We start from the raw sequence: 24350 nt of genomic DNA on the forward strand, positions 1-24350 counted from the left end.
CACTTTTGCTACAGGTTGCACCAAGTCTGTTAAGTTGTTAGAAGCTCCTGGTTTAAGAAGGAGCTGCCATAAAAGCTGCATGGCTTAAAACGTGCCTGGTTGTTTCAGATCTTAGGATTTTTTCTCTTTCAGCTGTTCCCATTTACCTAAAATTCTGTCCGTTGTTCTGCATTGCTAAAATTGGATTCCAGGTATTTTAAACTGTGCTTCATTATATCCTTTAGGAAAGACAGCTGGGGTTTTTGTATTGCTGATGGAGCCTAATTTGAATGACTTTCCTCGTCGAGCCCATTTAATAAGAGATTCATTGCATTCCAACAGGGAAAATGCAGCAGTGTCCTCTGGGAGGGGTGAGCTACGGCAGAGCAGGAAAGGAGAAAGTGATCAAGGTAGAGGTTCCATCCTAGAGGGAAACGGGAGGGATAGGGAAGCGTTGGGATAGGTGTTGTGGTGAGCTGGAGAGGGATGTGCCCATCCTGCTTGTGCGTAGGAGGGTAAACCTCTCGCTGTCCTCTGCTGCCCTCTAAGAAGGTTTAGTGTATTCAGAGCCAAAGAGAGTGGGTGGACTCCTGCAACCTCTTGCAAAGCTTAGATGGTTTGCAGTTATATGAGTCTTATCAGATAATCAGGAAAATGATTTTGCGCCACATTGAAAGAAATGTGACCAGAAGGTGGAGGGAGGGGATTCTGCCTCTCTATTCTGCTCTGGTGAGATCTCACCTGGAGCCCCGTGTTCAGTTCTGGAGTCCTCAGCACAGGAAGGACACGGAGCTGTTGGAGCGAGGCCAGCGGAGGCCACGAAGATGATCTGAGAGCTGGAGCACCTCTGCTATGAGGACAGGCTGAGAGAGTTGGGGTTGCTCAGCCTGGAGAAGAGAAGGCACAGGGGAGACCTTAGAGCAGCTTCCAGTGCTGAAAGGGGCTCCAGGAAAGCTGAGGAGGGGCTCTTGATCAGGGAGGGCAGGGATAGGATAAGGGGGAATGGTTTTCAGCTCAAAATGGGGAGATTGAGATGAGATCTTGGGAAGAAATGTTCTTCAGTGAGGGTGGGGAGACCCTGGCTGAGGTTGCCCAGAGCAGGGGTGGCTGCCCCATCCCTGGAGGGGTTCAAGGCCAGGTTGGATGGGGCTTGGAGCCCCTGATCCAGTGGGAGGTGTCCCTGCCCAGGGCAGGGGGGTTGGAACTGGATGGGCTTTGACGTCCCTCCCAATCCAACCCATTCCATGATTCTTTGATTTTTTTATGTGCCAAGTGTTTGTTGATGTGGCTCCAGATTTCAGCTGCAAGCAGGAACTGAGAGACAAAATCACTCCTTGGTTCTGTAACTCGAGACTTCCGCAGGTGGCTCTGTCGGGGCTTAACTCTTCTCAGTCTTTCCACGTTTGTGGGAGGTGTACCTGCACATGAGATTTATTAGGTTGATTTGTCTGGTTTTGCAGTTAATCCGGAGGGGTCCCAAGGCTCTGCAGTCTGCAGGGCTTCCTGCACAGCAGGGCTTTGTGTGGCATCGTCCCCCTCTGCTGAACACATTCACAAACCTCAGTAATTCAGGGCCCCTTTCTGCTGTCCTCTTCCGCTAGTGAAATTCCTTAGAAATAATCATGTGGAGGGATGATGCAAGGACTGAGCTCCTGCTCTCTGCTAGGTCCGAATCCCCTTTGCAGGAGAGCTTGGTGCATCAGGATTAAATCCTATAAACCCTCTGTGCAATACACAGAAATAAAAATGTGTTCTGGGTTTAGGGTTGCTTCCTGTTGGATCCAAGGCCTGGAGCAGCTCTTTTGTAACTGGTTTCTTTGGCTGAGCAGAGGGTGTGCACAGGTTCTTCAGGATCTTTCGGACACTGGTAGGTGACTGTGTGCAGGGAGCTCTGCGCTGCTTTTAACGCTGTGTTGGTCCCTGGGGTCTGATCTGCTGTAGCCCAGTAACCTAGAGGGGAGAGCATGAGTTTGTCCAAACACAGCAAATCTCTTTGTTTCAAGGAAAAACCGTGCAGCGTTTCGTAGCCAACGCTGTGCTGGAAAGCTTAGACCTCTATACGCGTTCACAATGAAGACAATCTCAGTTGTTTTAACCATATCCCACCTCCCTGGGCAGCTGTTCCAGTGCCTGAGAAGCGTTTCAGTGAAGGAGTTTTTCCTAACGTCCAATCTGAACCTGCCCTGACACAACTTGAGGCCATTCCCTCTCTACTATCACCTATCACTTGGGTGAAGAGACCAACACCCACCTCTCTACAACCTTTCAGTTAGTTGTAGACAGCGATGGGGTCAGTTAATATGTAATTATTTGTTCCTTGTGAACGATACTGCAGTTGTTTAAACTGCACTGCTTAAACCTTAGGAGTTAAATCCATGCTTGAGAAACATCCTTGGACATGATCTTAGGCAGGTCTTAAACCTGGAACCCAAAAAAAGTGTCCTAAACGATGATCCTAGCTAACTCCCCAAAATAGCATGGTGTTCTTGCTACCCACCTTTCTCTTTCATCCTTCTCCCTGCCTGTATTTCAGGACATCTTGTGGAAAAAGGAAAAGTCATTTCCTTTAAAACTGGCTGTTTTTCTTCTTCCCATCGATGTTTTTATTTGCCCCCCTCTACTCTCAAGTTAAATGGGAAAACAAGGTATGCAGTATTCCTGCTGCAGAGTTAAATATTGATGAAGATTAAGATGCATTAAAAGACGGAGGAAATTCATGGGACAGGAATAAAAATAAACAAAACCCAGAAAATTAAGAAAAATTCCTGTTCAGGCGTATGAATAGCCCTTTATCTTTCTACCTTCCTGCATGCCTTCCAATAAAATATTTTAGCATCTCGATGCAAACATTCCAGTTTCACTGAGCTGGGGACAAGGAAGTGCTGTACAGTAAGAGTAATGGGGGGAAAAATGTTCTCTGCTGTGTTGGTCTTGGACTTCCTTGAAGAATTTTCGTTCCAGATGTTGAACTGTTCTTTTTTTTTCAGAAGCCTTGTTAAGTTGCCAGAACATTAGATTTTTGGAAGGCTTTTCCGAACCCCCAGCTGATTATCACAACACACAAGAATCCCAACCTTGGGCTTGGCTTCGCGGCAGCTGCAGCAAAGCTGTGCGACGGCGCAGGTCCGCAGCGCCATCATCCCATGTCCTTATAGGGGAAAGCAGGGAGTGAGGGAATTCTGCTTGGCTGCCTCGTACAACGCAGGGAGTCACGTCAGCTGTTGAGTAACATTGACTTTCCCAAGGCAGAAATACCACGGCACACGCTCTGCGGCTGAGGTGGTAGCACAGCTCCCAAAACCGTAGAATCGTTTGGTTGGAAAAGACCTTTGAGATCATCGAGTTCAACTGTACTTGTCCACTGCTAAACCAGATCCCTGAGCACCTCGTCTGCCTGTCTTTTAAATCCCTCCAGGAATGGGGACTCCACTACATCCTTGGGCAGCCATTCTGATGCTTCACCACTCTTAGTAAAGACATTTTTCCTAATAGCCCATCTGAACCTCCCCTGGTGCAACCTGAGGCCATTTCCTCCCCCTTGTTACTTGGGAGAAAAGACCAGTGCCCTCCTCACCACAACCTCCTTCCACGGAGCCACAGAGAGCGATGAGGTCTCCTCTCAGCCCTCTTTTCTCCAGCTTAAGGGCTGCAGCAGAGCCGTGCAGGGATGTAAACGTCGACATCCCGTCTGCCTCGATCCGGCAAAGGGTCGCACTGAGGCAGAATCAGTCCCCAGTGTATTTTGTTTCTAGATATAAAACAGCTTTTTACAGCTGACGGCACGTGATGCTGCTGGTGGTACCTGGCACAGATCAGACGTTGCTGCCTGATGGAGGTCAAACTCCAGATCCCCCTCCCTCCTGACTCCCTCCCCAGCCCAGGCACCTGTGTCCCAGCTCCCTGCGGCCCCGCTGCTCACATTCTTTTCAGCCCTTTGATCTCATCCTTGTGGAAATAGATGGAAAAATCTCCTAATCTCCTCAGCTCTGGTTTGAGTGTTGTCAATAGGAAGCTTCTCTTTACAAAGCATCTTTTGCTTTGTACCTTCTCCTCTCTTTACCTGCTTAATTTTTGTCTTTGTGCATTTACAGCAACTCTCATTTTGCACTAGATGCGTCTCGCCGACGCTCGCCGTACCTCCCCTGCTGCCTTCGTTTCGCTTCGAAGGCTCATCAGCCCATGCAAGCGGAATCGTGGGACTATCCCAGTGTTAAAGACAGCATGGAGCTCAGCGTGCTCAAATTCCTTTCCCTGACCACAGCCCTCTTCTCAGAAGCGAAGTCTGCCAGCCGACTCGGGCACCCCGCTCTTCCGTGCCAAAGCAAGCTACTTATTTAGCCAAGCGTATCTGCTTTACCTGGAAAAGGGCTGCTCCAGGCTGCGGGAGGAAGGCTTCTGCCTGCACTCAGAGAGGTCCCAGGCTGCCGGTGGCTGGGGCAGCGCGAGGCTGCCAGCGTGTGTTGCTGAAATTGTAAATAGATTTAACACGCCGCAGCTTTTCCTCGTCTTGGGTTTGCGCCCGGTCTGTAAGGACCGGGATGTTCTTTCCTTGGAGCGAGGCGAGGACAGATCACTTGTGTGGTGCAAGATGGACCTAAGGGTGGATCTTTCACCGGGTGCCACCAAGTCGTCCCCTGCCTCCAGAGAGAGCAGGAGGACAAAAGCTGCTGAAAAGATGGCAAAGGAAGGTGGCAAAATGTCCTTTAGGGGGTCCGCAGGAAAGCTGGGGAGGGACCCTTTATCAGGGAGTGGGGGATAGGATAAGGGGGAACAGTTTTAAGCTGAAAGAGGGGAGATTGAGATGAGATCTTGGGAAGAAATGTTCTTCAGTGAGGGTGGGGAGGCCCTGGCCCAGGCTGCCCAGAGCAGGGGTGGCTGCCCCATCCCTGGAGGGGTTCAAGGCCAGGCTGGATGGGGCTTGGAGCCCCTGATCCAGTGGGAGGTGTCCCTGCCCACAGCAGGGGGTTGGAACTGGATGGGCTTTGAGGTCCCTTCTGACCCAAACCCTTCCATGTTTCTGTGATTTTCAAATGGGGTTTTGTTCAGTTGTGTACCAGGTGAGTGGTGGCTTGAGGCAGTTAAAGTAGAAGGGACAGCAGTGTTAGCTCTCTTCTGCTGTGAATATTGATATCTTGGGCGAGGGATGATGAAAACCAGTCCAAAATGCGAGATAGGAGCAGGAGGAATGGATAGGTTGCCATAAATTCGAGTGAAAAGCTTTTCAGACCCCCAGAGCTGAAGTTTGTGCCAGAGATCTGAAGGGCCCCTTGGCTGCAATGACATTAAGGTGAGGTTGGGATGCTGGGGCAGGGCTATCCCTGTCTCCTGGGACCAGACCCTGCTCCTCACAAGGGGTTTCACTCCAGTGCCCCACAGGAAAAGCTCTGGTCATGATTCATGGTTGTAGCTGGAAGGGAAGGGTCTGTGACTTATCCTCTGTCACCTTCACTGTGTGGGATCTAATCCCAACAGTGCTTTTCCGCTGTTGGTCATGTTTTCAATAGCATTTCATAAAGGATTTGCTTGAGTCTGGTTTTGTGTAGGCAGATACCCACGTGGAGAGCACAGAGGAAACTCTTCCAAGGCAAAAGCTGAAGCTTGGAGTGAAACTGGTCAATGAAGGTAGGGATTGGGCTGCAGAAATACAAACAGCCTTGTCTCTGGTGTGGCAGCCTGGGCTTTGGAGGGCAATGAGGAGAGCGTGGGGATGTGTCGGGATGGATCTTTGCACTCTCGTGCTGCTTCCTGCTGTTCCCTTCTGACTCATGGACTGCACAGAGATCTCTAAATATTTGAAATGCCAGCGGGCTCTGCAGCAGGAGGCGTGGGATTAAGCCCATCTTTTAGTCACTGTGACTCTGGATAAACTAGCGTTCCCCACTCTCTTCCTTTTCCCATTTCAGAGGAATGGAAGCGGAAGAAGTCGTCCCTTTTTGACACAAACTGATGGATTTTAGCTGTTTCCCTTGAAAGGTATAATTATCCTAATGAAGTGAAAACAACCACTGAAGAGCCTCGGTTGTCCTAAACTCGAGGAGTTGCAATTCAGTTGTATTTGCAGACTTGGGCGAGCTGCTGGAATGCACGCAGTTTAACTTTCCTCTATGATATAAGAGTTTAAAACAGATCAGGGTACATTTTACCATAGTGTCTAGCAATGTGAGTTTATTCAGACTTTTGGCAGGCGGTTCTGCACACTCTTGCTAAAACTGTGAATCATCCATTGTTGGCTGATCGCACGCCAGTTGCTAAGAGATCTGTCAAGTGCATACTGAGGTTTAATTCGACGTTCGCTCAAAGAAGGGCTAAATGTATTAAATTGGAACATGTCACATCCTTCCTAAACAAGTAATTAAGGCGCTGCTGTGAGCCTGTCTGATGGAGAGAAGAGAAGGAGCTGGGAACAGCTGGAAGATGTAACTTGGGTCAAGGTTGGTCTCTTGTCTGGGAACACCAGACTTATTGCATGTTGGATTTTCACGACCTGATGCATAGTGGAAATAGAAAGGGGAGGGAGACGTTACAAAGAATGTGCAAAAGGGCTTGTTTTTCAGTGTCCTTATGTAAACCTCTTAAAATGATCTAATGCTGGTTCACAGAGTGTCACATTTAGTAATGGAAAGACAATACGTCAGTGTTTCCCAAGTCACCTTGCCCCCCGCCCCCTCCCAAGTGAACTCCACTGGTCACACCGCTTCTCCCCAGTTATCCCATCGCTCGTGCCTCGATACGTGCTGCAGATGCTGTGGGCTTTCATTCAAGGTTTTACTGTTTAATGTTTGCTAAGTACACCAGCAGAAGTGGCGAGTAAGTGGTACTGTGAGATATCTTTAACCACTTTGTCCGTCCCATACGGCCACAAGCTTTTCCAGGGAGGCCTTTTATTACCCGCAAAGAGAAAATTGATCCATTTGTCGGTAGTAAACCGAGTACGTCATCTGTTTCGGTGAGCAGGCTCCTGCCTGCGCGGGGATGTGTGGCAGCAATTAAAAAAGTAGCAGAAAAACGTTCCTTAGTTAAGATTTTCAGACTCATCTGTTCCTAAAATGACATCATTGGCACTGGCATAACCCACCGTCTGAGAAGTGCTGTGGTTTCACACCGAGCTTTGTATCTTCTTGCCCTCTACTGAACAAGGAGGAAAAGTTGTGAAGTTGTGGTTGTCTGTCAGTGTTTTCTGGTGCTTGGATTAGCCGTGGGCCCACGGGTTCAGCTTTTCACCCATCAGCTTTTTTCCTGTGAGGGTGGGGAGGCCCTGGCCCAGGTTGCCCAGAGCAGGGGTGGCTGCCCCATCCCTGGAGGGGTTCAAGGCCAGGCTGGATGGGGCTTGGAGCCCCTGATCCAGTGGGAGGTGTCCCTGCCCAGGGCAGGGGTGGAACTGGATGGGCTTTGAGGTCCCTTCCGACCCAACCCAGCTGGCCCAGCTTTCCTGTTTGAAAAAAAGCCCAGTATCCCCACATCACCCATGACTCCTTGTTTGGATTCAGCTTCTAGGTGATGTATTTTGTCAGAGCTTGTTACCACAGTTCTTTTCCTTTTCCAGGTCCTTGCAGGTGTGATTGAAGGCCTTTATAAACCTTTCTTTTATTAGCGAAACAGATTGAGCTCCGTGCCTGCTGCTTTGATTGAGGTTTTGGAAATTCTTCCTTGCTCCTGGTGGCTCCTCTCTGAGCCCTTTGTGACTGTTGGACGTTCTCCATGAGGTGGATGTGGTTCTAGGCAGCAGCTGTGGCAATCACATGTGCCAGGATGGCGAATCTCTTTGCCCCTTCATGGAGTCCCCCGGTTTGTCTGCCCAAAGCTCTCCGTGGTGATGGGGTTGCAATTAGAGCCCGTGTGCAGACGAGGATTGTCTGTGGTGCCTCGGTTTATGGAACTAAACAGATGGCCTGTCCTTTGGCTGTGACTTGAGGTCATTGTGCCAGCCAAACAGGCTGCGTGGTGACCATATGGCAATGCGGGTTGGTCACTGCTCCTGTGCCGTCCTTCCTGCCCGTGACCTGGTTTGCTCTGAGCAGTGATGATTGTGTGCCCTCAGGCTCCTTGTGTGGAACCTGAGTGACCTTGCACGGAGAGGTTTCTGTTTGAAAAACCCCTATTCAGCAATGATTTTGATAGGAATTTTTGATAGGAATGGTTGGACTCGATGATCCGGTGGGTCTCTTCCAACCTGGTTATTCTATGATTCTATGATTTCCGTTCTCATCAGGTCTAGAGATGTGTGAAAGCGTTCTGTTTGCTAACCAGCCACAGTGTGTGCGTGTGCATGTCTTAACCTGGTTCATCAGGGCCATCACTGCTAGCGACTGGAGTTACCATAGAATCATAGAATGGTTTGGGTTGGAAGGGATCTTAAAGCCCTTCCAGTTCCACTTCTGCCATAGGCAAGGACACCTCCCACTGGATCAGGGGCTCCAAGCCCCATCCAGCCTGGCCTTGAACCCCTCCAGGGATGGGGCAGCCACCACTGCTCTGGGCAGCCTGGGCCAGGGCCTCCCCACCCTCATAGGAAAACATTTCTTCCCAAGATCTCATCTCAATCTCCCCATTTTCAGCTGAAAACCATTCCCCCTTATCCTATCCCTGCACTCCCTGATCAAGAGCCCCTCCCCAGCTTCCCTGGAGCCCTTTTCGGTCCTGGAAGCTGCTCTAAGATCTCCCTGCAGCTTTCTCTTCTCCAGGCTGCACAACCCCAACTCTCTCAGCCTGACCTCATACGGGAGGTGCTCCAGCCTTTGGAACATCTCCATGCCCTCCCATCCAAAGGTGCGTCAAACCAGACAGGATTGACTTTCTGTAAACACATGCTGATTGGCATTAATTATTTTATTCTTTAATTCCTTATTACTCCCCTGTCAATCCTTTTGCACACGTGTCTGGCATCCCCATGAGGCTGGGAAGGGTTATGGACACCGCAAAACTCCTCTTAGATGGAAATCGTCCTGACCTGCTGTTTTAAAGTGCTTTTTAATAGCTGCTGTTTAACGTCCTCCTGTGTTATAGTTGGGATGCAGTCAGAATATTCAACTGGCTTTTATTCCCCATGCAGAAAGAAAATCTTTATTCAATTCTTTTACCTTTTTGGTGTGAATACTGAAGATTTCACCCTTTCCAGGTAGGAATGAATCAGCATCGCTGCTGCGATTCCTGTTGTTCCAAAGTAGGGAAGCAAAGGAGAGAAAAATAAGGCCCTCGTGAATTCTACTATCCAGAGATTTTCACTGGGTCCTTTGCTTTGATAAGTTCTCTTCATTTCTGATACATTGCACTCCAACCCACTTGTTTTGGCTTTTGTATCTGATTTATTTTCTCCTCTACACCAATTAATGTAGCCATTATCTTTGATCCTTAATCCAGCACCGTGTTCTTTCTCATGTGAGAGCTTTCTGGACGCTTAATGGCATTTTCTTAAAACTGCTCATGGGCATCAATTCGTTTTAGGATGCAAAACAGCTCAACTATTTCAGTTTTGTGAACATAAGGCTTTTGCAAATTATTAATTCTGTGTGTTTATTGTGTGACTGCTTTTACTTATCAGGGCCATCCAGTTTGTCTGCGAAATCTATCCCTTGTTTGATGCATTTTAGCTTCAGCACTCGCTCTGTAACCAGAAGAGCACGGGGTGTTGTCTGTACTCTGAACAAATTACGCCTTTATAAATTAATATCTGTGAACTGCACGTTAGGTTTTTCAGGATGATCATCTTTTTGGTTGTTTTCACAAGTGGTCTCTGAAGAAGCAGCTGTGTTTCTGCCTTTAGAGCCAAGTATTGAAACGACATGGTGTGAGCAGTGGCTCAGGTGGCCAAGGTGGCCTGGATCAGCCGTGGGGTGGCCAGCAGGGGTAGGGCAGGGATCATCCCCCTGTACTCCGCTTTGGATCCCTCACTATAAGCAAGACCTTGACGGGCTGGGGTGTGTCAAAGACTTTGAGGGGCACGGAACTCCTCTGGACTCGCTCCAGCAGTTCCGTGTCCCTCCTGTGCTCAGGACTCCAGAACTGGACACAGGGCTCCAGGTGGGGTTGGAGCAGAGGGGCAGAGTCCCCTCCCTCGCCCTGCTGGTCACACTTTGGATGCAGCCCAGGACACGGGTGGTTTCTGGGCTGTGAGCGCGTGCTGCTGGCTCATGTGGAGCTTCTCATCCCCCAGCACCCGATGTCCTCCCTGGTGGGGCAGGAGCCCACGGCAGCCCAAACCTAGAACAGCTGCCAAGGAAATACACAGTTTAGCTCCTCAGTGGCAGGAGTGCATTAAGAGGTTTTCATTTAACCTTTCCATGCCCGACTGCTGCTCCAGCCCCAGGCTCACCTTTTGTTTGCAGCACATCCTGCAGGTACCTGCAGGCTCTGGCATCACCTTTGTCTGGGAGCGCTGCAGTTACAAGCTGTCAGGTTCCTTCCACAGCTTTAAGAGTGTTGATAGCATCTAGTGAGGTAAGAGTTTCCATTTAGTTACAATTTTATAAATTTCAGTCATTCCCTTTGTTTCTGTATGGCAGTGAAGTTACGTCGTGGTGTGGGGAGAAAGGAAAAGCCATTAGGCTGACTGTAAAGGAACACCGGAGTCTGCTGTATCATCAGCCCGTGGCTGTTATTCCAGCAGACATGCTCCCTATTCCCACGTGAGTCTGGGAATGGGCTGCTCTTGCCTTGCGTCTGTTGCTCGTGCCACTGCTGTTTGCTCTGTGCGGTGGTAGGTTTGGACCAGGTTTCTGTGAGGAGGCAGCTATTGCACCAACCATAGGGACTGTTGGGACAGTCATAGAATCACTTGGTTGGAAAAGAACTTTGAGATCGTCGAGTCCAACCTTGCCTGCCCATTACTAAACCAGATCCCTGAGCACGCCATCTACCCGTCTTTTAAATCCCTCCAGGGATGGGGACCCAACCACCTCCCTGGGCAGCCGTTCCAGTGCCTGAGAACACTTCCAGTGAAGGAAATTTTCCTGATACCCAGTCTAAACCTCCCCTGGCGCAACTTGAGACCATTTCGTCTCATCCTATCACCTATCACTTGGGAGAAGAGGTCAACACCCACCTCACCACAACCTCCTTTCAGGCAGTTGTAGACAGTGATAAGGTCTGCTCTTGGTCTCCTTTTCTCCAGGCTGAATAGTCCCAGGTCCCTCAGCCGCCTCATAAGACTTGTTCTCCAGCCTCTTCACCAGCTTCATTGCCTTTCTCTGGACACGCTCCAGCTCCTCGATGTCTTTCTTGTAGTGAGGGGCCCAGAAGTGAACCCAGATTTGAGTTGCAGCCTCACTGATGCCAAGTCCAGGGGTGCAATCACTTCCCTGGTCCTGCTGGCCACGCTGTTTCTGTTACAGGTCAAGGTGCCGTTGGCCTTTTGGCCACTCGGGCCACTGCTGGCTCATCCTCGTGGTGTTACTGGGTCCCTCAAAACCAGTGCCTCGTGCATGTGGGGCTGGCGCTGTGGGCAGGAGGGCAGAGCTCGAGTGCTCCGGTGTGTAACCCCTTGGGAGCATCGCTGCTGCAAGGGGCGCCGGCTTGGAACATCTGCTACCTCAGATACAGGAGGCGTAATTAGGAAATGTGGGTCATCAAATTCAGTTAGCCCAGTGGAGTGCAGCTGGGAAAAGTTCTTGCTGGATTTATTCCCTCTTCAGAGTAGCTCTTGGTTAATAATACCTTAAGTGAAACCATGATTTCTAAAATGCATTTAAAAGCCTTCAGAGAGATATTTCCCTTCCCGAAGTAGCTGTTTGCAAACCAAAGTAGTGAGATACTGAAGAGGCTGTGTCTCCACCCCAGTGTCCGGTGAGTGAGGTTGGTGAAGGGGAGATGGCTCAGAGTGCACAGGCACCCCTCGCTAAAGGGATGGGGTTGAGTTAGGGGTCTCACATCTAGAGCATCTTTTTACAAGAAGAGCTTTCATTAAGTAGAGTCTTTGACCAGTTCCTTTCTTATGTAGCTGTTACGTTGCTTTTCTTCATTTGTCCCCCTGTCTCTGTGCATTATTAGATCTCGGGATGAAATGTTCCCCTGTGAGGGTGGGGAGGTCCTTGCCCAGGCTGCCCAGAGCAGGGGTGGCTGCCCCATCCCTGGAGGGGTTCAAGGCCAGGCTGGATGGGGCTTGGAGCCCCTGATCCAGTGGGAGGTGTCCCTGCCCATGGCAGGGGGATTGGAACTGGATGGGCGTTGGGGTCCCTTCCAACCCAACCCATTCCATGATTCTGTGTGTTTTTGACTACTTAAAACTGTCGATGTGTCTTCAAGAATTTAATCCCATTTCATGTATATCAGCAAAATTCTGTGTTCATAACTGGGATGCTGCTTTTCTTAGCCAGCAGTGGGAATCTCACTGGAACTAACTGGGAGAAATGGTCAGAAAATGGTCAGAATTTACATTTTCTGTGATGATTATTGTTCTATGTGTCTAGACACCTCAGGGCGCTCTTGCAGGATGTGTTAGCATAGCTAAAATAAGGCAGACAAGTCAACTTTTCTGAAAGCATGAATGAAACCTATTATTAGAGGGGGAAAAAATGCTGGGTTAGTATAACCTCTGCCCGTGAGGCCCTTGTTATAAAATAACATGGGAGCAACCGGATGCTCCTCAGAGAAAGGCCAGTTATGGAGAGAATTCAGTGTGAAGGAAAATATTCTCTGTGCTGCCTGTGACGATGGTCGTTGCTCCTCGAGCTGGACTGGCTCCAGGGGACTCTGGGCAGGCGCCTGCTGCAGAAATGGCTTCTCCTCTGTGTCTGTCCACAGAATGTGGCAATGGACACCTAGTGGCCTTCTACTGGGTCTTGTCTGTAGCTGTCCACCAGATGGACTAGATGGGACCAGATCTTTCCAATTATGATGATGAAGAGGCTGGAGAACCTCTGCTATGAGGACAGGCTGAGAGAGCTGGGGTTGTTCCGCCTGGAGAAGTGAAGGCTCTGAGGAGACCTTAGAGCAGCTTCCAGAACTGAAAGGGGCTCCAGGAAAGCTGGGGAGGGACTTTTTACAAGGGTCTGGAGTGACAGGACAAGGGGGACTGGCTTTAAATGGGAAGGGGGAAGATTTAGATGAGCCATTAGGAAGAAATCCTTCACAGTGAGGGTGGGGAGACACTGGTCCAGGTTGCCCGGGAAATTTGTGGCTGCCCCATCCCTGGAGGTGTTCGAGGCCAGGCTGGATGGAGCTTGGAGCCCCTGATCCAGTGGGAGGTGTCCCTGCCCAGGGCAGGGGGCTTAACTGCAAGGATTCAAACAAAATCCATTTTAAGCCAAACTAACAGTCTCAAAGGGGGTTATTCAGAGTTTTCAAATTTGCTTTGGTTGATAAACCTTAGATTTCCTGGGGGGAAGAGGAAATGAGTTGCCAAACTGCAAACTCAAAATGAAGCTTCAGAGCAGACCAAGTCTGAGCAGTCACTGGGGAAGCCAGGATGCGCACCACGACGGTCAAGAAATTACAAAACCCCAAATATCCCCGTTGAGGTGGAATTATTTTTCACCGCTTTCGCATAGATTTTCCTTTGAAAGCGTTGCCTACCTTAAAATAAGCGGAGTATTATCCCTTGCCAAAGATCTTTCAGCCTCTTTAGAATAGGGCATTTAGATGAGCGAGGACAAAGTGGGCGTCTTGAATGCCGGTGTCAAGGCACGAACAAACGGCACAGAAACAGGAGTACAGTACAGAGTGAAACCTGACAACTCGGCGTTAAAGGAAAGGAATGCTACTGTATGGCTTGATTGTGATCAACTTATCTTCAAGTGGGTTTATTAGCAATTTAATGGAATATTGGTTATTCAAGAGCCATAATAGCCCCGGTTGAAATGTCCCTTCGGCGCTTTTTTCCCATACCCCGTGGAATGAGCAGAATGTGACAGTCGAGCTTTCAACGGGCTTCATGAATTTTAAAGACTTTTCAGCTGTGAAATGGGGCACATGGCGTGTGGTCAAGGGGGGGACAAGGAGCTGGCAGCCGCTGGGGGTATTATGGGATATTGAGTGTCTGGGAGATAATAAATGCTTGGCTTATCCAGGTGCATTCTTGGCCCGCTGTGCATGTCCAAGCAGAATGGAATCCGTTTCTCTGTCCAACACGTAACAATTGATCATTTTGTGATTGTGAGCAGAAAGTATTTAGAACGTTACTTTCTCAGCATGCCTGCGCGCCGCTTAAATTTCACGTTGTCATCTTTATCTGACAAAATCTTCACTGTTTTTCTGTAACAATGCATTTGTGCTGCTAAAACTTTTCCACTAACCTGATTTTATGCTTAGTGGTTCTTGGTGAGACTTTTCTTCCAGGTCCATCTTTTTAAGCATCCTTTCTTAGGTGATTTTTTTAAATATATTTTTTCTGTGATATTTTTTAAACTCAGTTGAATTTATTTCCACTTGCTGTGGATTCAAATTTCAGCCCAGCTTCTTTGTAGCTAGTGAGCAGGTCACTGGCTCCTATTTTGTGGGAAGTTGTGTCCCTGCATTTAAAAGTGATTGAGGAATGGACAGGGAATCCCAGGTGTGTTTTACTGCTAGTGGGTCCCGTGGAGTTGTTCTCATGTTCTTCAGTTCTCGCTTAGCAATTAAAACACAACGTCCTCCAAGGGCATCCAGATTAATTGTGTTTTTAACTACATGGACTTGGAAGAGAAGGTTGCTGCTTGACCTCCCAAGACCTACCAAGATGCGATCTTGGGAAGAAATATTTTTCTGTGAGGGTGGGGAGGCCCTGGCCCAGGTTGCCCAGAGCAGGGGTGGCTGCCCCATCCCTGGAGGGGTTCAAGACCAGGTTGGATGGGGCTTGGGCAGCTTGGTCTTCCACCACTTTCCTGCTCAATAGCCAGGGCCCTTCCAGGTATCAACACTGGGAGAAAGAGTTGGAAGCTCTGCCACAACCAACGCACCATGAATTTCTGAGATCGCTACACACAAAGGTGTTTATCTGTCTTAAAGCAAGAATCATTGAGTGCTTTGGCTTGGAAGGGACCTTTACAGGTCGTCCCATCCATGTCCCTCCCTGCACTAGGGACACTTTCAACTTGATGAGGTTGCTCAGAGCCCCATCCAAACTGACCTTGGGGATGAGGTCTCCACTACGTCCCTGGGCAACCTGCGCCAGTGCCTCACCACCCTCGTTGTAGAAAAGTTCTTCCTTCCACCCAGGCTAATAAAACAACCAGTAGTGGGATTTTCTCAAAGCTGTTACAGTGCCGCTTTATCTTCTTCGAAGCCCCTGCAAGCCCACAAGGGCAATGCTTTTCATCAAAAGATGACAGGCTTTCCTCTTTCCTGATCAGAGTAGATTCAGACAGGCGAGAACCTGGACCGTGACCAACGCTGGTATCTGGTTTTGCAAAACTGGAGTCTACCCTTTCCTGGCCCCGGATTTGTCCATCTCTATTTATAGCCTGCACTGGAGCCTTGCTGAAAAATGCATTCGATATTGACAGTGGCACTTTGTGAGCCGAGAGCTAATGGCTCCAGAAATAGTCACCTCAGAGATATCATAGCTGAGTTTCTGCACACATTAAGTCTGACATTTGCTTCGCACGGCCATAAATGACTGTTTAACACACAACGAAGTGGAGGCTGATCCTTGGTCACTGTGATTCACCGCGCTGGAGAAATCGGTGGTGGATGTAAAACTCCAGGATGCAGAGTGGTCTTGTGGCTGGGGCTGGGAGTCTGTAGGGCTGGGGTTTGCTCTCTGGAGAATCCTGGAATGGTTTGGAGTGGAAGAAACCTCAAAACCCATCTGGTTCCACCCGCTGCCATGGGCAGGGACACCTTCCATTGGATCAGGGGCTCCAAGCCCCATCCAACCTGGCCTTGAACCCCTCCAGGGATGGGGCAGCCACAGCTTCTTTGGCAACCCGGGCCAGGGCCTCCCCACCCTCACATGAAAACATTTCTTCCTAAGATCTCATCTCAATCTCCCTATTTCAGCCTAAAATCATTCCCCCTTGTCCTATCCCTGCACTCCTTGCCCAGCCCTTGCAGCAGGGGCAGGGGAGAAACCTGCTCTGTTCTTACATGGCTACCAGGATCATTTCCTTGTTTACACTTTTTTTTTTTGAGTAGATAATTCCTTTCTTACTGTCAATACCATAACTCCTGTAACATGGTTAAGCGCACAGAAGACCAGTAAATAATTCAGGAAGCAGCCTCCGTTTAGAATGTATCAAACACTAATCTAGAGAAGGAAAAATCCCTGCACATCAGTTACAGTAATTGGTGGAAGGCACCAGTCCAGAGGGTAATGAGCTCCATTTTTAAAGCGCAACGAAATTAGATTCTTATAAATGTCAAACGCAGTTATTGTCCTCCCTCCTTGAAACGGAGCTGAGCTGGCTGGAGCCCATTGTCTCTCAATCAGCTTTGCTCTGGATTAGACACATCCCGCCTCACACCAGGAATGTGCTTATTGGAAAAAATATCCCTGCACAAAGCATACAAGCTTAACACTCAACCGATGTTCTAATGGGTACATGTACAATAAACCCCAAGATTGTGTTACGAACCTTATGCTGACCTGAGATAATTTGATACAGCAATCTTAAAGGACACAGATGAGTGGTTTCTTTGTGTGCTACTGTTCTGACTACCTGGGATTTTAGTTTTCACACAGAGGGAAGGTGACTTTTCCTCTTGGCTACTTATGAAAACAGCAAGCAGTAAGCTGTCTTTGTAGTGAATATCATAGAATCGCTTGGTTGGAAAAGACCTCTGAGATCACCGAGTCCAACCGTACCTGTCCACTGCTAAACCGTCCTTGAGCACCTCCTCTACCTCATCTTTCAAACACCTGAACGGATGGGGACCCCACCACCTCCCTGGGCAGCCGTTCCAGTGCCTGAGAATCCCTTTGGTGGAGATTTTTTTCCTGATGTCCAATCTGAACCTGCCCTGGCGCAACTTCAGGCCATTTCTTGTCATCCTATCGCTGGTCACTTGGGAGAAGAGACACCCACCTCGCTACAACCTCCTTTCAGGGAGTTGTAGACGGTGATAAGGTCTCATCTCAGCCTCCTTTTCTCTGGCTAAGATGAGATCTTAGGGAGAAATGTTTCCATGTTAGGTTGGGGAGGTCCTGGTCCAGGTTGCCCAGAGCAGGGGTGGCTGCCCCATCCCTGGAGGGGTTCAAGGCCAGGTTGGATGGGGCTTGGAGCCCCTGATCCAGTGGGATGTGTCCCTGCCCATGGTAGGGGGTGGAACTGGATGGAATTTGAGGTCTCTTCTGACCCAAACCATTCCATGATTCTGTTATCATTTGTCCCTCTAGCTAGAGATTGTATCTTATTTTCTCTCCAGGGGAGGCTGTCCATTAGAAAGTGGCACAATCCTTCCTCATGCAAGAAGCCTCAAGGATGGAGTCACTGTTTCTAGGATTTTTTTTGTCAAACATGTACTGCAAACATGCTGTGTTGGGGACCCAACTCAGGACTGCTGCAGAATGGGCTTTAAAGATGATGTGGTGGGGTCAATGTGGGTCTGTGCTATCCCCTATGCAGGAAACTCAGCTATAGGCAAACACAGATGGGCTGCTCATTTTTTATTTGGTTTTTCCTGCATTTGCGAGTTCTTTATTTTATTTTTTAATAATGTCAAGTCTTCCCTTGTCAATCTTCTCCATCTCAGTTCATGCTTCTTTTTTCATTTCTACCTCCACTGAATGGAGTTCCTGGTGTTGCCCAGAGAAGACAAACAGTAACTTGAGATTTCTCTTTTACACAAGCAAAGGATATTGAAAGATATTCCCAGCGCATATCACCAGACGTGTGAACAGCACTTTCCAATTAAAGCTCTAGGAATTTCTACCGGTTGCTTAAAACCCCTGCAAAACATTGAACCGTAGACTAGAGTCCATTAACACCCATCGTGAAAACAGATCCAGCTATTTATATGGCAGTCATTTATTTATTTAAGTCTGGTTTCATAACCCAAAATGAGCTCAACTCTTGGGGGAAAACATCTTGAGCATCTTATAAATATCTTCAAAGCCTGGAACAATCGCAAAGCAAATTAAACTGGTTTTATTTGATTTTGGACAACTTTTACCTCTGTTAACTTTCCTTAATGTCTGTGCTACAGCTGCATCAAGCCTTGTAAATTAAATAAAGGAACAATTTGAGGCATCTGTGACGTAGCCTGGTGGTTAAATGGTAATCAGCAGCAGGTGATTAAGACATACATGTGACTCAAAGCACAAACCCAAAGTCAGCATTTACTTTCCACTATTCTCATTAGCGAGGCAATTTACTTAATTGGTTCTCTAGTGCAAGTGTTATTAATTGGCCATCCTGGGGCAGAAGTGTGAAGTGCTGCTGCCTCCCTACTTGCTTCTCCTCAGGAAGCTCTGTGGCACCTTTGCTGATGGTGCTGGAGTTGCTTCGCAGCGTTTTGCGCGGATGTGATGCTCCGATAAAACATAGAGGGAACCCACCTCCAGCTCAGTGACGGCTGCTTGGTTGTTCTGGTGATGGGTGCAGCTTCTCACAGGCAGGTTCTTTTGGGTTCCTATACCCCCACAATCTCCTCTTGGTATGTAGCCAAGATGCACGTAGCTTTTCTTCTCCCCTCAATAATCTGCCTCCTGGCCATTAACTTTATTAAGCCATTAGGCACGAGTTTTCCAGCCAGCATGCCCAGCTTGCTTGAGATGCTTGTTGCACGGTTCCTGGCCCTGTTGGGTCTGCAGGCTGCTCGTTTTTTTCATGGAATGGGTTGGGTTGGAAGAGACCTCAAAGCCCATCTGGTTCCACCTCTCCTGTTACAGACAGGGACATCTTCCACTAGACCAGGCTGCTCAAAGCCCCATCCAACCTTGAATAGCTCCAGGGAGAGGGCATCCGCACCTTTTCTTTTTTTATATGTCTTTACTCTCTCAGGGGTTCTTCTGTGGACCAGAGAAGCTTTTTCCTCTCCGCACAGAAAACAGTTAGGATGGTCTTCTGCCACAGGAACATCTGGTGTTCCAGACTGGTGGGGACGTGGTATCAGCGAGGAGGTTGGGAGTGGAATGTGGAGCAGGTGCTGGGCGAGGGCAGCAGCTGGATCGGCTTCTCCTGCAAACCCAGCCAGCTCCTGCTGGGACCACCTGATAAGCAGCAGACCCCCTGAAAGAGCTGCCTCTTCTTGGTGTTTTGGTTTTGGTGGTGGATTAACTGGAGATAGGTGACCACGCAACAGACTGGCTGATCCTGTTTTTCCCTGTGGTTTGGCCTTCTGCCTTAAATAACCCTGTCTGATGGGTCTATTTATTTATTCCAGCTGCCTGCGGGTGGTGTGCTCGGGTGTCTCGGTTGTGACTTTCCTTGTCTGCTTCATGTCAGCACAAATCAGTGAGTCTACGTGCTCTTGGATTTGGAACCTCCTTGTATAAACTGGAACTCCAGAACTCCACATTGAGCAATTGTTTTCTTCTTTGGGGTTTTACGCGCGTAGCACCTGCACTGTAAAAACCACTGGGCTTTGCAGGCAAAAATCATTTGAATGTTACAAAATGCGACTGTGTTTGTATGACAGTTTTCCAATAGTAACTCAGTTGTTTCCCATTTATTTTTAAAATGTCACACGGGTTCAGTCCTCCTTATAAACCTGATTTTAAAGATCACTGGAGAAGGAGCAGCAAGATTAAAGAGGATGAAGCCTTACTGCTCAGCCTGGAGACCCTGGAGTGCCAGCTTGCAGCCTGAGGTCATTGTAGCATCAAGTGAAAGGCAGTGGAGCACAAGGAAGTGTTAAGGATTGTACGTGGTGTGCTGTGGGCTCTCCCAGTCTCTGTGCCAGAGCCTTAGATGGGATCGGCCTCCAATCAGGGAGCAGGGAGAACCCTCTTGGTCTCAGGTCTCCAAGAGAGGATATTGCTGTGCAGAGGGCCCAGACTTGACACACGTTTTGGACCCTTCAGCTCTCTCCCTGAGTTCAAGGCAAAGGCAGAAGACTGATCACTGCCCCCTGACACCCCATCCCCTAAAGACCACAAAGGTCGCTGGAGAGGGTTGGGAAGCTACGATGAGCAAGGGCACAATGGACCCTACCATCCATCTTGCTAAAGGGCTTGAAAATCTTACTAATGAGAGGTAGTGTTTTAGTTTCTGGTAGTGTTTTAGAGTTTTTCAATGATAAAACATAGTCTAAACAACTTTCTTTTAAACAGGTTGAAGCCATGAAGAAAGTACTAGAAAGCCTCAACCTCAACATAGTAGAGATGGTAGATGAAAATGCAACCTTGGATGGTGGAGACGTCTTATTTACAGGTACAGTGGTAGTGAATTTGCTCTTTACGTATTCTGGCTGCCTCGAAGACCACTTTATCTGTCCTCAGCGTGATAAAATGTCTGTGCATTGTGTTAAATCAGTTGTTTACTAAATGTCATGAAGGTAGCTGAGATGAATTTTCAATGCAGCCTTTACTGTCCTGCCTAATACCCGAGTCAATGAAGTAGCGGCACACGCTGTACAAAGAGCAGCTCTGTGCATGCAAATGTTATTTTAGCTTGTGAAATGCCAAGAAGAAAAATGCTTTCAGTAGTCAACTGCCTGTGGTTGTTCCACGTTCCTTATTACGAGCAGCTACGGTCACCAGAGTGATTTTCAAGGCTCGTATAAAAGCTTGATGCACATAATTGTCACTGGCTCAATGAATGAGTTCAAACAGTTAGGAGGGGAAATGGTTTTAAGCTGAAAAAGAGGAGATTTAGATGAGATATCGGGAAGAAATGTTTTCCTGTGAGGGTGGGGAGGCCCTGGCCCAGGTTGCCCAGAGCAGGGGTGGCTGCCCCATCCCTGGAGGGGTTCAAGGCCAGGTTGGATGGGGCTGGGAGCCCCTGATCCAGTGGGAGGTGTCCCTGCCCATGGCAGGGGTGGAACTGGATGGGCTTTGAGGTCCCTTCCGACCCAAACCATCCCATGATTGTATAAGCCAAGACAGACCTGCTCTCTGGAGTTTCCTCTTTCTCTCCAGCACATCTTCCCTCTCCAGTCACTACAGATTCCATAAATCAAATACAAAAAAATGTGTTTCTCTTTCATGGAGAAAGCAGTGGAGTTGCCTGCCAGATGTCTTGTGCCAGACAACTTATATGCATGGTTGACTTCAAAGATGAAGACACTGGCTGTGGGTTTTTTTATGTCATTAAACCCATTAGGCATTTTCTCACATCACCTGCACACACGCTTGCTCCCTGCCTGTGCTGAATGAGCCTGTTTGTTTGGATCAGCATCACAGCAGAGTGGCTGCTTTCCTTAGCTCGCTGAGGAGAAAGAGGGGTCTCTACAGAGGCAGGCTGGGAAGGAAGGCAATGCAGATCCAGCCCTGATTTCCTCTGGAGCTGGAGGATGTCGGCAGCTGCCTTAAAGACCAGAGGAAATCTCAGAGGGAGGGAGAAATGGTCAATCAGTGCAGTACTAATGCAGCCCAGATGTTCTTTTTCCCGACTCAATGACCATCACAGAGCTATAGAAGAGGAAGCTATTTATGCTTCTGGTGAAATGTGTCTTCTGGAAAAAGATAATTGCTTTAAATTATCAGCTGACAATTGCAGGTTGCATTCTTGTAAGCTGAATTTTCAGTTTTTACTATTCAACTTGAGCAAAGAAAGATAGAAAATTATATCCATTGCAGCAGCTAAAGCTGGCCTGATTTTAATGTGTGTACTGATGGAGGAGCTGATGTGTGGCTTTTTTGGATGGTTCAGATAAAAAAGAAGCTGTAACTGTTTTGCCCTTTTTTTTTTTTTCCATTTCAGGCAGAGAATTTTTTGTGGGTCTTTCCAGGCGGACAAATCAACGCGGTGCGGAAATTCTGGCTGACACATTTAAGGTTTGTAGGTTCATTTGTGTCGCGGGAAATACAAGCTATCTTAGAATGGTTTGGGTTGGAAGGGACCTCAAAGTCCATCTAGTTCCACCCCTGCCATGGGCAGGGACACCTCTCACTGGATCAGGGGCTCCAAGTCCCATCCAACCCGGCCTTGAACCCCTCCAGGGATGGGGCAGCCACCCCTGCTCTGGGCAGCCTGGGCCAGGGCCTCCCCACCCTCATTGTGAAGAATTTCTTCCTAATGTCTAATCTAATTCTTCCTCCTTCCAATTTAAAGCCAATCGCCTTGTCCTATCACATCATCTCATACTTAAACAGTTGACACAGTGCCCTGGGTTACATTGCTGTTGTTAATTAGCAGAGTAAAACTAATTATGGAATGTTTCAATATAATTATGGAACTAGGACATTTTATAGCAACCGTTCTTTGCTCCCGTGCAGGATTATGCTGTCTCCACAGTCCCTGTTCACGATGCTTTGCATCTGAAGAGCTTTTGCAGCATGGCTGGACCAAACTTGATTGCCATCGGATCAAGTGAAGCTGCACAGAAAGCCCTCAAGGTAAAGTACATTAGACCATTATCTAAACTACAAACTTAGGAGGTTTTTTTGTTTTAATCTCTGCTCAAGGATGCTGGGATTTTAAAATAGGTAAAGGTCAACGAAACAGGCAATTGGGACATCTCAGGGTCTCCTGTATGTGCAAACCATACAGAATGTTTATATCAGGCAAGAGATCAGAGATGTTAATTCAGCTTTAGCTGTCTTCAGGGAATAAATTGATTATACAGGTTAAAATGGATTATAGAGGTTATTACTTAAAGCTTTGTTGACTAAAAAGGCAGTAATTTGGTGACTGGAGGGAGGAAGAAGATATTTGAGCAGGAGGAGATGTTTACATCAGCCGTGTCCATGAGGAAATGGGGCTTTTCAAATTGCCAGAGGGAAAGTAAAAGTTTTGGTATGAAGGAGGAAGGAGACAGGTCTGGTCCCTGTTGCAAAGGTGACTTGTGTATGTGTTTTGATGTGTAGACTTTCTGGATAAAATCGACACCTCTGGTTGCAGGAACCAGAGCGCAGAACTCTCCATCCCTCCTTCCTCCACCACCTGGCTGTAAAGTCAAGTTCCTTCCTAGTCACACTTTTTCCTTTCTGGTACCATGAGCTCCACCCCTTTGCCACGGGCAGGGACACCTCCCACTGGATCAGGGGCTCCAAGCCCCATCCAACCTGGCCTTGAACCCCTCTGGGGATGGGGCAGCCACCACTGCTCTGGGCAACCTGGGCCAGGGCCTCCCCACCCTCACAGCAAAACATTTCTTCCTCAGATCTCACCTCGATCTCCCCTCTCTCAGCTGAAAACCATCCCCTCTCATCCTGTCCCTCCACTCCCTGATCCAGAGCCCCTCCTCAGCTTTCCTGGAGCCCCTTTCAGTCCTGGAAGCTGCTTTAAAGTCTCCCTGGAGCCTTCTCTTCTCCAGGTTGAAGCCTAATTCTCTTTTGCAAACCAGTAACCCATCACATAGCAGGTCAATGCTGTGCTACAACCATCATCCTCAATGGGAAATGTTTATTGCTGATGTGGTTTGCACTGGGTTCAGTGGCTTTCCTGCCTGCTGGGTGTGTTCAGAGCAAATGTACCAAATTAAACTTTTTCAGAGGTGTGGGCACAGAGACACCTGAGGCCACAAATCTCATTACCCACAGAGGCAAGGAGCCAGCTGGGAGATGAGCATCTCAGCTCTGGCACGGTAGCACAGCTGGAGGCACTGATGCTTTGCAGCAGAAACCTTGGCCAGGGCACCAAAACATTGAAGTGCAGCTGAGACTTTATCTGAAGTGAAGCAGAAGGGAGCTTGTCCCCTTTGATAAATTAGGACCTACCATCCTGCATGGTTTGGTTGAGGCTCAGGTAAGCCAGTGCGTGTCTGAAACAGCTGGAGAAGGGCCTGGGGCCCAGGGCTTCTGGGAGCAGCTGAGGAGATGGGATTGGTTCAGCCTGGAGAAAAGAAGGCTGAGGGGAGACCTTATCCCTCTCTGCAGCTTCTGGAAAGGAGGTTGTAGTGAGGTGGGTGCTGGGCTCTGCTCCCAAGTAACAAGTGATGGGATGAGAGAAAATAGCCTCAAATGGTGCTAGGGGAGGTTTAGGTTGGATATCAGTAAAAATGTCTTTCCTGATGAGTGGTGAAGCCCTGGCAGAGGCTGCCCAGGGCAGCGGTGGAGTCTCCTTCCCTGGAGGGGTTCAAAATGTGTGTGGCTGTGGTGCTTCAGGACGTGGCTGAGCAGGCACGGTGGGGCTGGGCTGACGGCTGGACTGGTCTTTTCCAACCTTAATGATTCCATGAAAGTATTACAGCCAAGTGTCTTACACATTTTCATCAGGACTTGCCTTCAAAGGTTAAACCAAAATCTACTTTTCAGTGATGGCAACAAGTCACAAATTTTCTGCTTATGATTATACCGATTCCTTTGCCAGTAAATAAGAACCTGAGTGCAGGCTTTGCTCTTTGGCTTTGCAAAAGCCTCCTTGGTGTGACATGATCACTAATGCATGGCTCTGCTTAATTTGTGATAAAGCTCGCTG

At 48.5% G+C, this 24350-nt stretch overlaps 1 protein-coding gene across 1 annotated transcript in view; it reads left to right on the top strand.

The window, feature by feature from the left end:
* The window catches only part of DDAH1 (dimethylarginine dimethylaminohydrolase 1), a 57942-nt gene that overhangs the window by 18321 nt on the left and 15271 nt on the right, over positions 1-24350 (top strand). The window contains exons 2-4 of the mRNA XM_069862845.1: positions 20102-20201; positions 21693-21766; positions 22208-22327. Coding sequence (XP_069718946.1) covers positions 20102-20201; positions 21693-21766; positions 22208-22327 — 294 coding nt within the window. The remainder of the gene's footprint in view (positions 1-20101; positions 20202-21692; positions 21767-22207; positions 22328-24350) is intronic.

This window comes from Phaenicophaeus curvirostris, chromosome 8 (genome assembly GCF_032191515.1).
Source record: "Phaenicophaeus curvirostris isolate KB17595 chromosome 8, BPBGC_Pcur_1.0, whole genome shotgun sequence".
Classification (NCBI taxonomy): Eukaryota; Metazoa; Chordata; class Aves; order Cuculiformes; family Cuculidae; genus Phaenicophaeus; species Phaenicophaeus curvirostris.